The sequence below is a fragment of the Monodon monoceros genome, unplaced genomic scaffold, assembly GCF_005190385.1.
Source record: "Monodon monoceros isolate NGI ecotype Baffin Bay Population unplaced genomic scaffold, NGI_Narwhal_1 Super_Scaffold_12, whole genome shotgun sequence".
NCBI classification, from domain to species: domain Eukaryota; kingdom Metazoa; phylum Chordata; class Mammalia; order Artiodactyla; family Monodontidae; genus Monodon; species Monodon monoceros.
The window spans coordinates 90,005,758-90,021,187 of record NW_021703768.1 but is presented as its reverse complement, the minus strand read 5'-3'; the positions used below and the strand labels follow the sequence as shown (position 1 = coordinate 90,021,187).

Sequence of the window (15,430 nt, the reverse complement as noted above, 5' to 3'; positions counted from 1 at the left end):
AAGTTTCAAAAAGCAAAACTTGAATTTACCACACACTAGCAACTATGTACATAGCATTGACATTGTATTTACAACTAGCTGCATAACATTTACATTGTATTAAATATTATAAGTAATCTCAAGATGATTTCAAGTACACAGGAGAATGTGCGTAGGTTAAATGCGAATACTACTCAATTTTATATAAGGATTTGGGTATTTGGGGCAGGTTCTGCAAGCAACCCCCTGAGGATTATCAACGGATGACTATATACACTAAAGATAAAGATACACTCTATGCATTCACAAAAGACCAGAAACAAAACTACAGGGTCATTAATCAGGAGAAGTTACATAAACTAAGGCCCACTTGCAAGAGGGAAGAGATATGGGAACATATGTATATGTATAACTGATTCACTTTGTTATAAAGCAGAAACTAACACACCATTGTAAAGCAATTATACCTCAATAAAGATGTTAAAAAAAAAATTAAGGCCCACTCATAACAAACACTTTTATATAGTTTTTAAAAAGAAAGGTTCCTGAAAAGTTCTCCAAGATATATTAAGTTTAAAAACCATGGTACAAAACCCATTAGGGGCTATTATCCAAAAAAAAAAAAAAAAAAGTAAGAAAAGAAAAGAAAAACAGGAAGCCGGTGTTGATAAGGAATGTGGAGAAACTGGAAAGCTCAGGTACTACTGGTGGCAATGTGAAATGGTGCAGCTGTTGTGGAAAACAGTATGGGACTTCTGTGAAATATTAAACATAGAACTGCTATATGATCCAGCAATTCCACTTCTGGGTATATACACAAGAGAACTGAAAGCAAGGACTCAAACTGATATTTGTACACTCATATTCATAGCAGCATTTTTACAATAGCCAAAAGGTAAAAACAATCCAAACGTCCATAGATGAATGAATGAAAAAACAAAACATGGTATATTCATGCAATGGAATATTATTCAGTCCTAGAAAGGAAGGAAATTGACACATGCTTCCACATGGATGAACCTTGAAGACATTATGGTAGGTGAAATAAGCCAGACACACAAAAAGACAAATATTGTATGATTCTACTTATGTGGGGTACCTAGCATAGTCAAATTTATAGAGAGAGAGAAGGCGGAATGGAAGTTGCCAGGGCAGAGGTGAAGGGGAATTATTAATAGGTATAGCATTTCAGTTTGGGATGATGAAAAACTTCTGGAGATGGTTATGGTTGCAAGACAATGTGAATATATGTAATGCCACTGAATGTCATACATAAAATCATTAAAATGGTAAATTTTAAGTTATGTACATTTTACCACAATAAAAAAAAAGATGCACTCAAAAAAAAAAGCACAATGTGCATGGCATGCTATCATTTGTATAATATGAATGTGTCTTTGCACATATGTACATGCACATATTTTTCCTGTGTATCTACAAATTAGATAAGCATCTGGTCAAAGTAGCTGCCTGCTGTGAGAAGAGTTAGATGCCAAGAAGACAGGAGTAGTCACACCTTACCTTTCATTGTATACCCTTTATATATTCAGGCTTATATTAAAATATGAATTAAATAAAAATTTTTTCTAAACTATAAATGTTATACTACCCTGATTTCTCCTAAGCACTAAAAACAAACAAAACTATAGCATAAAATAGTCACGAGATTTTATTTAAGAATATTTCTTATATTAGACGATTGAATTAATAGTTTCTGTTAAGTTTTAATAATCAGATATACTTTAAATATTTCACTGTATAGTAAATATTACTTCATTTTCTCACTTTTCTAAAACAAAATAAACTGTTCATTCAAATAAACCAGAAAATATATGAGGTTGAAAAATAAAATTTAAAAATCCACTCAATATCTTGCTATAAATGCATAAAGCGTTATGGTAGGCATAGTTTTTAATCAATTTATTTCACTTAGTACTATATACCATGAACATCTTTCCATCTTAATAAACAGACATATATCATTAAGTTTATGGATGTACTGTATTTTCTAAAGTATTTATAATTGAGATATAACAACACATAATATACATGTGTTCAGTTTGATGTATTTTGACAACTGTTTATACCCGTTACTACCCAAAACAATTGATATTTGTATACTCAAGACATAGGCTATTCCCATCAACTCAGAGAGTTCCCTTCTGCCCCTTTCCAATCAATTCCTACCGTACTCCCCCCCGCCACAAAAAAGACATTCTTACTTAGTGATTTATATCACAATAGATTAGTTTACTTACTCTCAGACTTCATAAAATGGAGTCATACAATACTCTTTGGTGTCAGGATTCTTTTGCTAATGTGTTTGTTAGATTCATTCATACTTCTGTGTATTTCAGTAACTCATTATTTTTCATTGCTGAGTGGTACTCCATTGTTTAAATATGGCACAAAATTTTAATCCAATATCTTACTGATGGACATTTGAACTGTTTCCTGTTCACCAAAACATTGGTGAACATGTTTTTACTTTTCTTGGATAAATTCCTAGGAAGGAGCTCCCAGGTCACGTGATGTATATTTAACTTTGGAGAGAATTCCAGTTGCGGCATATTCTTTTCAAGCCTTGGTGTTGTCAGTCTTTTTGATTTTAGCCATTCTAAGGTGTTTGGGATAGTATCTTGTGATAGTATCTTGTAGTAGTTTTAATCTGCATCTCCCTGACGACCACATATTACTCAGCCCCTGCATGCACACCCTCCCCTGCACTGTTGCAGCCTAATAAACTTCTTTCAGGTGTTTGAACATGCCATGTTCTTGCTAATCCCTGGCCCATAATCACAATTCTCCACTCATAACCTGGAATTCCTTCCTCACCCTCTGCCACCCTCTTTATACCTGGCTAGTTCTAACAGCCTTTCAAATTTCAGCTTGAATACCACCTGCTTCAGGAAGCTTTCCAAGACCCACTTCTTGCTTCCATAGAAGAAAATGCTTTATTCTGATACTGTGTTAATTATATTGTCTTCCTTGCTCTGCCCTGGGAGTGGGGATCAGGTAAGTCTCACTCACTTCCTGTATCCCTGGAGTCTAGCACAGTCAATATTTGTTGAATAGATGACGGAGAAAATACAGGAAGGCTTTGGAGATGAGGTAATATTTCAGCTGAGTATTGAAGAATAAATAGGATTGAGATTATCCAATGTACAAAAGGAAAAATATATTCTCAGCTAAACTCATGGGCAAGTTCCTAAGAAGCAGGAAATAACCTGTGACTGAGGACACCCACGTGGCTCAGCATGGCTAAGAGGGGGGTGTGAGGCAGGAAGTGATCTGAGGTAAGGGTGGACAAGCAGGGAGGAATCAGAGGACAAAAGCAAGGATGTGCCAGGCAAAGGAGGTTGGGCTGTACCTTTTGACAATGAATTGTCACTGAAGCATCTGAAAGCCAAGAACAGACATGGGCAGACTCATATATTAGAAACCTAATTCTGTGGGTGAAATGGAGGACACCTGGAAGTGGCAAAGCTGGAAACAGGAAGACCAGTTGGAGGTTTTCATTAAAGCAGGAAACAAGAGTAAGGGGGACAGAGCGGGGGCGGGGGGGTGACTGTGCAGAGATACTAAAAAGGCACAGCTGACAGGCTTGTGGGGACTGACTGGACGACATGAACAGCAGACCGAAAGGCAGAGCACACAGTGGGCAGGAGCACTGGTTCTGGGGTGAGCCTTCCTGGTTCTGGTCCTCAGTCCACACTTAATTGCTGGGGGACCTTAGGTGCATTCCTTACCACCTCTGCATTGGTTTCCTCAGCAGTAGAATGAGAATAATGAAGGATCTTAACACATAGGGATGTTACAGGATGGGCTGAATGAATACATCTAAGTGTTTAGAACAAGCCTCCTACGTTGAGTACAGAGTAAGCATTCAATAGTGTTAGCTGTTACTGTTACCCTTAACTAGGGAAGAAGAACGAAATCGAGGTTGGAGCTTTAGATCTGGAAGCAGCCCACACACCTGGAAATTAAAACAACAGTGTGGCAGGGCATGCAAAATGAGGAGAACCAAAACGGTGCTACCCCACAGAAGAGAACTGGGATATTTAGGAAAGAGCAGAGGAGGGAGTCAGAGGGATGATGACAAAGGGATGTTCAGCAATGCAGGACTAGAACCAGGAGAAAGAGCTCTGGCTCACAGAAGACAAAAAAAAAAAAAAAGGAAAGAATTTTAAGGAGAATGGAGTGAGTGGTCAGTGTCAATGCTGCAAAGAAATCCTCCCAGAGGACTGAAGAAGTATCCAACAGACAGAGTGGCTGAGAAGTCCTCATGGCTTTTGCCTATAGCTGATGTAAATGAGAGGTGAAAGCAAAGCAAAGACACCTCAATCCAGATGAATGGGGATGGGATACATACTTTCTAAAATAAATGTACACCACTGCTTCAACTAGTAGAATCAAAGTTATTTTAGACACTGGTTTGATTCCTTTGAGAGACTGCTTTGATTCCTTTGATGAAATGCTATGTATCTTTAGGCTCTAAACTAAATCCAAATCTGCAATTTACTCTGAACATCACAAGACACACTGTAACTTCTCACTGCTCTGCAAATTTTACAGCAGGCTTTGGTTAAATAGCACAAAATCTGACCTGTATAAAATGTATAATAAATTAGCTAGTATAAGAACTTTAAAGGTATTTTTTTTTCTAGTGAACTCATAATGCAGAATGCATGTAAGTTTGCAAAATGTAAGTTTGGATTTGTATTATTTGTATTACTTAAGAAAGTAATCTCAAACTTTTCTCTGATTTCAATAAGCAGAGATAGTTATAAGGACAGGGTAGAAGGTTCACTTAACTATAAACCTAGGAAAAAAGAAGAGAATGGTAGATTAGATAAAGACTTTGCGGTCTCAGCAAAGCAATGAAATCCAGCAATGCAGTGAAGACACGATATCTAATGGTACCCTTCCCCATTCACACATTTGGAGCCTTATATTATACCAAAAGGTCCACACAGAGAAGCTGGTCAAGATTCTGGCAAACACATAAACTGTTCTAGGTTCCAACAGCCCAGTGCGCTTCTCAATTGAACACTGGTCTCAACAGCAGAAGCAGATGCAATGTAAAAACTCTTTCAATGTCTCAGAGCCCAGAGAGGAAAAATGAATATGTAATATGCTGGGTGGTAGTCAAAGGAAACGCTAAGGCTAATGTTTCAGCTGTTTGACTCTGAATAGGGTTCACATTTTGATGTATTATAAACGTCATGCAGTACTTAACTGCATTTAGCCAAAAAGTATTCAAATAGAAAGCCTAAAAAGTAAAAAGAATGTTAGCATACCAGTCATTTTCAAAATAAAACAAGCGTAGATGGAAAATGTGCTGATTATAACAAGGTAGTTTCTTTTAAATCCACTGGATATGTGTTACAAGTAGGAACCATGACTATACTTGATTAAATTACTCTGAGTCACACAAAATAAAAAAGCTAGATGTTGTTTGCATGGATCTCCCTTTAGTTAACCAGATTTTCATTTTTGAAAGCTGATAGAGCTGAATATTGCTGCCACAGGGGGGAAGAATCAAACAAGTCATTGCTAGCATAGATTATGAGGATCACTTGAGTTATGTTTCTGTTAAGTTCCCACAATCAACTGATATTCTTCAGGGACAATAAAAGCTTACACAGAACTCTGCTAGAATTAACAGGTTCTTCTCTTCAACAGGTAGCTTGCAAATTTAGGTACAGATATTTAATCCACAGACTCATCTTCAAAAAGAAAAAAACAAGCCATTGCATAAGCATTACAGTAGTAGTCAAAAAAATTCTATCATTAATGCCACTTAGTACAAGCTCAGAATTTTAAATAATGGGAGCAAACCTATGTATCTATTAAGTTTTTCTGTTTGTTTGTTTTGTTTTTTCTGGAACCCAGCTCTCCAACAAAGGATTTGAGGAGAAATATATCAGCTAGCTTTCTTGGTCGCAAGCAACACTGACTGACTGAACAGGAAATGTATTGGGGGACAGTCCTGGGTACACAGAACTGAGAACAGGCTAAAAGTCCAGGCTTAACAAAGGACTGGAAAAAAATGAGAGGCCATGCTACAGGCATGACAGGGTCTGTGACACAGGACAGGAAGAATCTTGCGGATGCACCAGTTCTGTGAGGGCTGACCTGCAACCTTCCCTCCATTCTGCTTCCCTTCTTTCCATCTCTTTACCCTCGCTTCACTCTAAAGGTTCAAAACCCGGGGAAATAATATATTGATTAGCTGAGTTCATCATCACTGACCTATCTGACCTGGGGCAGGACAATGAAGGATCTGACTTCCGTGTTTGGAGACCATTTCCTAAAAGGAAATCAGGTGAAATGGATGGGAAACAAAGTGTTTGGTTAGAAAAGGAAGGGCTTTGAGTCGAGTTACACTCTCTGTTTTGAAACAAATTCCAGGTGTGGATACATGTTATTGCTTATGGATGAATTAAAAAAAAGGAAAATGCTTGGACTTACAGACAACAATATAAAGAACCCAGAACTAAAGGGTAATTAAAAAGCATAGTTAAAACCAAGCATTTGAAGCCAGAAAAGAACAGGCTCCACACCATCGAGAACAATGTGAGGTGGGAAAGAAAACAAAAAACCTTGAGAAAAACCTCACATAATGCAGTAAATATAACCAAAAAATTAAAATGCATATGCCAAAGAGAGACCAGAGACTTAACAATTAGATAACTGAATTCTAAAACAAATGAAATAAAACCAGTAATTAATTAGTAAGAGCAAAAAAACATAAGCTGAAAAATATTCTGAATTGATAGATGGAAAATTTAATAAGTTATACATACCCAGATATATGGCAAAAGTTTGGAATTTTAGGGATCAATGGCACTGTTTCTCAAAAATCTAAAGAATAAAAATTGTGCAGTCCATATTCTCTGACCACAAGACATTAAAACCACCTTTTAACACCTAAAGTATAACTGAGAAAAAAACAGGAATTTGAAAATTTTCCTAACATACTCAAGTCAAAGAGAAAACAATACATACAGAATATTTAGGAAAAAAATAACATAAAAATGTGAAAGCTAATAAGAGCAGTAAAAAGGCAAACAGAGGGAGAAATGCTCCTTGTTAAAATAAATCAACTGGCCCATTTAGCATTAGTAAAAAACAGGTAGAAGGAATTAAATAAAAGCAGAAAAGTCAAGAGTAAATACCAGTAAAATATAAATATAATAGTTTTTTGGGGGGTACAAAAACCAACAGAAATAGTAAAAGCTTTAGCTGATCTAATTAAGATGAAGCAAAAAATCAGATTCCCCCAAATAATAAGAAAACAAACAAAAACAAGCAAACAAAATAACTATAGATGCAATAAAATCTTAAAATCTGAACAATCTGAGTAAAACACTATAAAATTATAAGAAACCATGAAGTATTATTTGTACTCAAGGAGCAATATAAGACCTAGACAGACAAAAAAAATGTTTTAATCTCTAAACTTAGTAAAAGAAAAAATATGTATAGACAAACACCAATTCCGCAGGGTTTCACAGGGCAGTTCTTAATTTTTGAAACACTGCAAACCAGTAGGTAACTCGATTTAAACGAAGGATTTGTGTGTGTATGTTAACCTAAATTAGCTGCTAACATTTCAACTTAAAAAGTCAAGACATTTTATGTAACATTTTGGAATTCCAGCTTGTCAAGAATAACTGGAAGAATATCCTGACAACTCTGGTTCCCGTGGCCACACATGGCAGGAGTGGAAGAAGGGGTAGTCCCTTTGGGTGTGGCAGTTACTCCTGGTACATTCAGGATCCTCAGATTCTACAGCCTTCAGTTATGGCACCTTCCTGGCCACTCTTATAAGCATTTTAAGCATGCTCTCGGTGGCGGGGGGGGGGGGGATGTCTGATAGATAATAATGGAACACCAATTCTCTCTAAATTACCTTTAAACGTTTATGTCAATATCTATCAAAATCCCCCCCCGCCTTTTTTTTTTTTTGATAGGGTAGAAAGAATTTAGCAAGTTAATTCTAAAGCTCTCTGGGAAAATTAAGTGGTCACTCATTAAAAGACCTTTTCAATAAAGAGAAACTAGAGGAGATTTAAACTGTCTGTTATTGAAACACATAAGGCCGCAACAATTACAGTTAAACAGAAAAGTCCATGAAAGAGGTCAGAAAGCCCAGAAATCAATGCATATTGATATACAATAAAGATGGCACTTCAAGTCAGTAGAAAAGAATGGACTATGTAAGTCTTAGGGAAGCAGCACAGCACAACGTGCAAGGGAACAAACAGCCTGTGGGGCTGGACAGGCTGGACTGGATGGTAACTAGTGCAGCATGTGCAGCTGGGTGACCCTGGATGACAAGTGTCCTTATCTGTAAAATCAAGATAGTCATTATATCTACTTCACAGGATTGTTGCGAGGATTATCAGTTATCATTTGCAAGGTACTTAAAATAGGAAGTAATACAGTAAGCACTGTATATGGGATGTTAAATAAGTAAAAGAAAGCAATTGATGCTAAGACAATCCTTAAAGTCCTGGGAGCAGGGAGGAGGGAGACATGGGGAGCAAAACCTCCCATCACACCACATTAAAAAAATAAACTGGAGGATTTATAAAAGTGAACAATAAAAAACTAAATCGGGGAAAAAAAGACTATCTCATCTCTTGGATTGGGGAAGACTTTTTAAATATGACAGCATATTAAATATGACAGCAAAGTCAATCAAGAAAACAGATTAATACATTTGACTACATAAATATTTTAAAAGTCTTTATATCAAACACTAAGAATTAAGAAGAAATATAAAGCTTCAGGAAAAATAAAGGTTGGTATGTACATAATAAATATTCTTACAAATCAGTAAGAAAAAGTACATGATCAAACAATTCAAAAAAAGCTCTGCCTGTATATATGAGAAAGCATGGAACACTATCACTAATCAAAAATTCACATTTTTCACCACTTAAATTGGTCAAACTTTTAGAAAAAATTATATTGTTGCCTAATATGCAGAGAAATTTGTACCTTTCTATATGGAAGACTGAAGAATACACTGAAACCCACCCTTCTAGGGGTCACTTTGATTATATGCTTCAAAAAATCTTTAAAATATTAAGCCCCTTTGACCTAGTAATTCCATTTCTAGGACAAAGATGGAACATAAGGATTTCAATGGAAAAGTTTCAAGTCACTTTTTCAGAGATGAACCAGAATCAAGGAAAAACAGAATGCGAAGAAATATTTTAACTTTCAGATATAAAGCTAAGAATTTTCACGTTCTAAAAATTCAACACCTGTTTCACTGTATAATTAATGTTTAATATTACCAAATTTAAAAAAAAACAGTTTTAAAAAACAAACCTTTTAACAGCATCCTTCTTCTGAATATCTATAGTTTCCCACCACTTTGAAAGGTAAGAGATCTCAGACCACATAAATTTCCTCCGTGGGTCTTCTTTCAACTTGATGACCATGTTATTAAAAATATACTGAGTCTTCTCTCGAAAGTAGTCATCAAAAGTCTTCAACCAACCTAAATTAAGACACAAATATACCACAAAGGTCTGATTCATATGTCTGATTTAAACTGTCACATTCCATTGCATTACCCTTGCATAACCTCACGTTTCATTCATATAAAGACATTAAAAATTTAGCAAACGTTTTCAGTTAATGAAATTCCACTTAAATGGATGTGAGACCCAAAAAGCCACTAATAGGGCTTCCCTGGTGGCGCAGTGGTTGAGAGTCCGCCTGCTTATGCAGGGGACACGGATGCGTGCCCCGGTCCGGGAAGATCCCACATGCCGCGGAGCGGCTGGGCCCGTGAGCCATGGCCGCTGAGCCTGCGCGTCCGGTGCCTGTGCTCCGCAATGGGAGAGGCCGCAACAGTGAGAGGCCCGCGTACCGCAAAAAAAAAAAAAAAAAAAGCCACTAATATTGAAATGATAAAAATACTCTGAAAACTGTACAAATTCAGATATCAATGAGAAAAATGAAAAAGCCAAAAAGCATTTCATATGTAATTATAATATCTAATTCAACTATTTATAATTTATCTCTAATTTATGGAATTATATATATATATATATACATATATATATATATATTTTTTGCCGTACGTGGGCCTCTCACTGTTGTGGCCTCTCCCGTTGCGGAGCACAGGCTCTGGACGCGCAGGCTCAGCGGCCATGGCTCAGGGGCCCAGCCGCTCTGCGGCATGTGGGATCTTCCCGGACCGGGGCACAAACCCTCGTGCCTTGCATCGGCAGGCGGACTCTCAACCACTGCGCCACCAGGGAAGCCCAATTTAAGGAATTTTTTAAATTAAAAAAATCTGAAGTGTTGACAAGTTGACAGTAATATTCTCATAATATGGAATCAAAATTTTATCCTCTCTCATACCACATCTAAAATTTCCTATCCATTAAGTAACCTAAACTAAGAAAAAGAAAATCACAAGTACAAACTCTACTGAAAAGCCAGCAGCAGAGCAATAATCAAACAACAAATATGTACACATCTATGTAAAGTTGTTTTCAAAACAGAATTGATGTTGACAACTTAGTTCTTTGACTTTTCCTACTGCATCTCAAAGATCCTGGAAACTTTATCTAAAGACATTTGCAAAAAAAAAAAAAAATAATAATAATAAAGACATTTGCAATTCAACTATAAAGAAATATTTTTAACAAGACCTATAGCTCCAAATACAGCCCCATCCAGCAGAGTAATAAAGCAACGTGATGAGTGGCTGAAGCAAAACATACACAGCCACCAATTCCACCTACTGGTGGGACACAAAATATACCCTGCTGAGCATAACCTCTTACCTATGAAATCTAAAAGGAAGGGGACTTTCTATAGAGATAGGCTTAACTACTGTGCTATTGTTACCAAGCCTCAAGCATGTGGGAGGTCTAAGATACAAGGGATACAGCTGGCTATTTCTTTTGTCTGTCTACAATTAAGTGAATATTCAATGCATACTGTATTTGCTGGCAGAAAATAACAAAAACCTATGAGGGCTGAGCGGGCAATATACTATTCTGACAATGCAAATATGAGCCTCTAAAGGGCACTGCCAGTGTGACTATATTTCTCCCTTTTGCTTTAAGTGAACTCTATTCATTCTACGGTTATTTACTGAGCACCTACAAAGTGATGGGTATGAAGCTATGAGCCAAATAGGAATATAGTGTAAAATATTCTTTATAGGACTTTCTTGATCTGGAGCACTTTTAAGCTGGTTTGTCACCAACGAATACTACCTGAATAATTCAACTTTTTCATGTTTAAATAAAAAGGCTGTACCTACAGAAAACGCAAAGATGTCTCATAAAATAGTGGTTTACAAAGAATCCCATCTTGCTTCACAAAGGTACAACCTAGACCCTGTCCCAGAGCACTGAGGCCAGGATCCACATCTGGATTCCCAAAGAAAGTTCAACCTTATCCTTAAATGGAGATGCCCTAACTCCCTGCTGACCATGCAGCATCCCTGAGAGACAAAAAATATCAAGTGCTCAGACCTGAGCCCAGTATATAATATAGCAGTTAATAATAACAATAATAGCTGCTGCTACTATTATTATCGTAACCATCATCAGTCTTTAATTGCCCCTTCCACATCTCTACAATCAAACTGGGTCAAAGGGGAAAGAAAAGATACTCCTAACATCTAATTTTGAAAGAGTATACAATTTATTTAAAACATTAAATAAATTGCTCCACATCTTAAACATATTGGTTACCCAACACTTCAATTTGCATAGAATTCATTTTATGCCCCCATTATAGGCTGAATTGTGTCCCCTTGAAACTCATATGTTGAAGTCCTAACACCCAGTAACACCCACTTCAGAATGTGACTGTATTTGGACGTAAGGTCTTTAAAGAGATAATGAAGGTAAAATGAAGTCATGAGAATGGGCTTTAATCTAATACAGGCATAACTCGTTTTATTGCACTTTGCTTTATTTTGCTTCACAGGTGTTGCATGTTTTACAAATTGAAGGTTTGTGGCAACCATCTGTCAAACAAATCGATCAGTGCCATTTTTCCAACAGCATTTGCCCACTTTGTGTCTCTGTCACATTTTGGTAATTCTCATAATATTTCAAAAATTTTAATTATTATTATATTTGTTACCATGAACTGTAAGCAGTGATCTTTGATGTTGCTGCTGCAGTTGTTTTGGGGGTGCCACGAACCACACCCACATAAGACAGTGAACTTAAACAATGTTCTGACTGCTCTACAGGCCATTCCCCATCTCTCTCCCTCCCCTCCAGCCTGCCTATTCCCTGATACAAAACAACATTGAAATTAGGCCAATGAATAACCCTGCAATGACCTCCAAGTGTTCAGTGAAAGGAAGAATCACATGTCTCTCACCTTTAATCAAAAGCTAGAAATGATTAAGCTTAGTGAGGAAGGCGTGTCGAAAGCTGAGAGAGACTAAAAGCTAGACCTCCTGCACCAAACAGTTAGCCAAGTTATGAATGCAAAGGAAAAGTTCTTGAAGGAAATGAAAACTGCTACCCAATCAACACATGAATGATAAGAATGCTAAACAACCTTATTGCTGATATAGAGAAAGTTTTTGTGGTCTGGATAGAAGATCAAACCAATCACGACCTTCCCTTAAGTCAAAGCCTAATAATCCAGAGCAAGGCCCTAACTCTCTTCAATTCTATGAAGGCTGAGAGAGTTGAGGAAGATAAAGAAGAAAAGTTTGAAGCTAGCAGAGGCTGGTTCATGAGGTTGAAAGAAATAAGCCAACTTCCTAACATAAAAGTGCAAGGTGAAGCAGCAAGTGCTGAAGCAAGATATCCAGAAAAATCTGGCTCAGATAATGAACGAAGGTGGCTACACTAAACAAGAGATTTTCAATGTAGATGAAACAGCCTTCTATTGGAAGAAGATGCCATCTCGGACTTTCTTAGCTAGAGAGGAGAAGTCAATGCCTGGCTTCAAAGCCTCAAAGGACAGGTTGACTGTCTTGTTATGGGCTAATGCAGCTGGTGACTAGTGAAGTTAAAGCCAATGCTCACTCACCATTCTGAAAATTCTAGGGCCCTTAAGAATTATGCTAAATCTACTCCACCTGTGCTCTATAAATGGAAGAGCAAAGCCTGGATAACAGCACATCTGTTTACAATACGGTTTACTCAATACTTTAAGCCCATTACTGAAACCGTGTACTCAGAAAAAAAGATTCCTTTCAAAATAGTACTGCTCATTAGCAATCGTCACCTGGTCACCCAAGAGCTCTGATGGAGATGTACAACGAGATTCACATTGGTTTCATGCCTGCTCACACAACATCCACTCTGCAGCTCATGGATCAAGTAGTAATTTTGACTTTCAAGTCTTATTCTTTAAGAAATACCTTTCATAAGACTATAGCTAAAAAAAAAAAAAAAAAAAGACTATAGCTGCCATAGACGGTGATTCCTCTGCTGGGTCTAGGCAAAGTCAACTGAAATCTTCTGGAAAGGATTTGCCATTCTAGATACCATTAAGGACCTCTGCGATTCATGGGAAGAGGTCAAAATATCAACATTAACAGGATTTTGGAATACGTTGATTCCAACCCTCAGGGATAACTTTGAGGGATTCAAGACTTCAGCAGAGGAAGTCACTGGTGGAAAAAACATGAGAACCAGAATTAAATGTGGAGGCTGAAAATGACTGAATTGCTGCAATTTCCTGATAAAACTTTAAGGGATGAGGAGTTGCTCCTTATAGATGAGCAAAGAAGTGGTTTCTTAAGATGGAATCTACTCCTGATGAAGATGCTGTGAAGACTGTTGAAATAACAACTAAGGATTTAGAATATTATATAACTGTAGTTGATAAAGCAGCAGCAGAAAGGTTTGAAAGGACTGACTCCAATTTTTAAAGAAGTCTTACTTGTAGGCAAAACGCTATCAAGCAACATTGCATGCTACAGAGATATCATTCATGAAAGAAGGAGTCGACGCAGCAAACTTTACTGTCGTCTTATTTTAAGAAACTGCCACAGTCACCCCAGGCTTCAGCCGCCACCACCCTGATCGGTCAGCAGCCCGCAACATCGAGGCAAGACCCTCTACCGGCTGAAGACTCCGATGATGCCTAGCACTTTTAAGCAATAAAGTATCTATTAATTAAGGTCTGTATGTTGTGTTTTTTTAGACAATGTTATTGCACTTTGAATACAGTATAAACAAAACTCTTATATGCACTGGGAAAAAATTCGTGTGACTCACTTTATTGCAGTGGTCTCGAACCAAACCTGCAATACCTGCAAGGTACCATGCATGTCCTTCTAAGAAGAGGCATTTAGGGCATAGACACACACAGAGGGAAGCCCATGTAAAGACAAAGGGAGAAGAATGATCATCTACAAGCCAGGACAAGAGACCCATAGAAGAAACAAACCCTGCAGACACCTTGATTTTGGGCTTTTAGCCTCCAGAACTGTGAGGAAATAATTTTCTGTTGTTTAAGCCACCTGATCTGTGGTACTTTTTTAGGGCAGCCCTGGCGAACCAATATCACACTAGAAAACATAAGTGTTATTACTATTCAAAAAATCCAGAGAGAATCTACTTTACCAAATACCATCATAATACTTACTATACATCTACCTCTGTATTGCAAGACTGAGCTGAAATCAAATGTAAGTAACATCAATTTGTGTACCATGTTATTATATGTACTCAATAAGGACCATCTAAATTACTAAATGGCTCTACTAGAATTATGGTCCCTAAGACATCACATCTACTACCTAAATTTTAACAAAGGTCAAAATTAATCCCTAATTATTTAACTGATAACTCAATTAAAGAAAGGAACTATGAACAGAGGAATGCCTCCAAAATTAATTCAATAATAAAACACTAGAAACCTAGCAGAAGAGGCAAATTTAGAAAAAATAGTCTTTATGAAGATTAATAAGTAAAAGGGTTATTTTCTTAAATACAATTACTTATTTTCATCAGTTATACGTTGTTATGAACTCAGGCCATTTCAAAGAATAGTTTATCACGGGAGTTTTCATAGAGGAATCACAGTGACTGATTACTCCATTCTGCCTTCAACAATCATGCAGAAAATATGTCAAAGATATTTACGTGAGCCAAAATACAAGCTCAGAGATGTCAACTTAAAAGCCTTGCATAAAACTCATCTATAATAGATACTACTATCACTATAATACAGCACAATTAATTAAGAATGAACTGAAAGATAGCCTCTTGCAGTTTTCAATATCGAGTAATATAACAGTAAATTAGCTTTTACTGCTCTTATACAATAGCATAATCAAGTATTCCTTTTTACATTGAATTGGCTCTTTCTTTTTCTAAATTACTGTAAAACTCCAATTGTATATCAACATGAGACCAATCACAAAGATAGTATTTTACAAAAAGTTGTATGGGATGAATTTTTGTGACATAAAATTATATTC

General features: G+C 36.8%; 1 protein-coding gene across 1 annotated transcript in view; it reads right to left on the bottom strand.

Moving 5' to 3' along the window:
* Positions 1 to 15,430, bottom strand: part of MAN2A1 (mannosidase alpha class 2A member 1) — a 159,785-nt gene that overhangs the window by 102,170 nt on the left and 42,185 nt on the right. Inside the window, exon 4 of the mRNA XM_029218227.1 lies at positions 9,328 to 9,499. Within this exon, the coding sequence (XP_029074060.1) occupies positions 9,328 to 9,499 (172 nt within the window). The remainder of the gene's footprint in view (positions 1 to 9,327; positions 9,500 to 15,430) is intronic.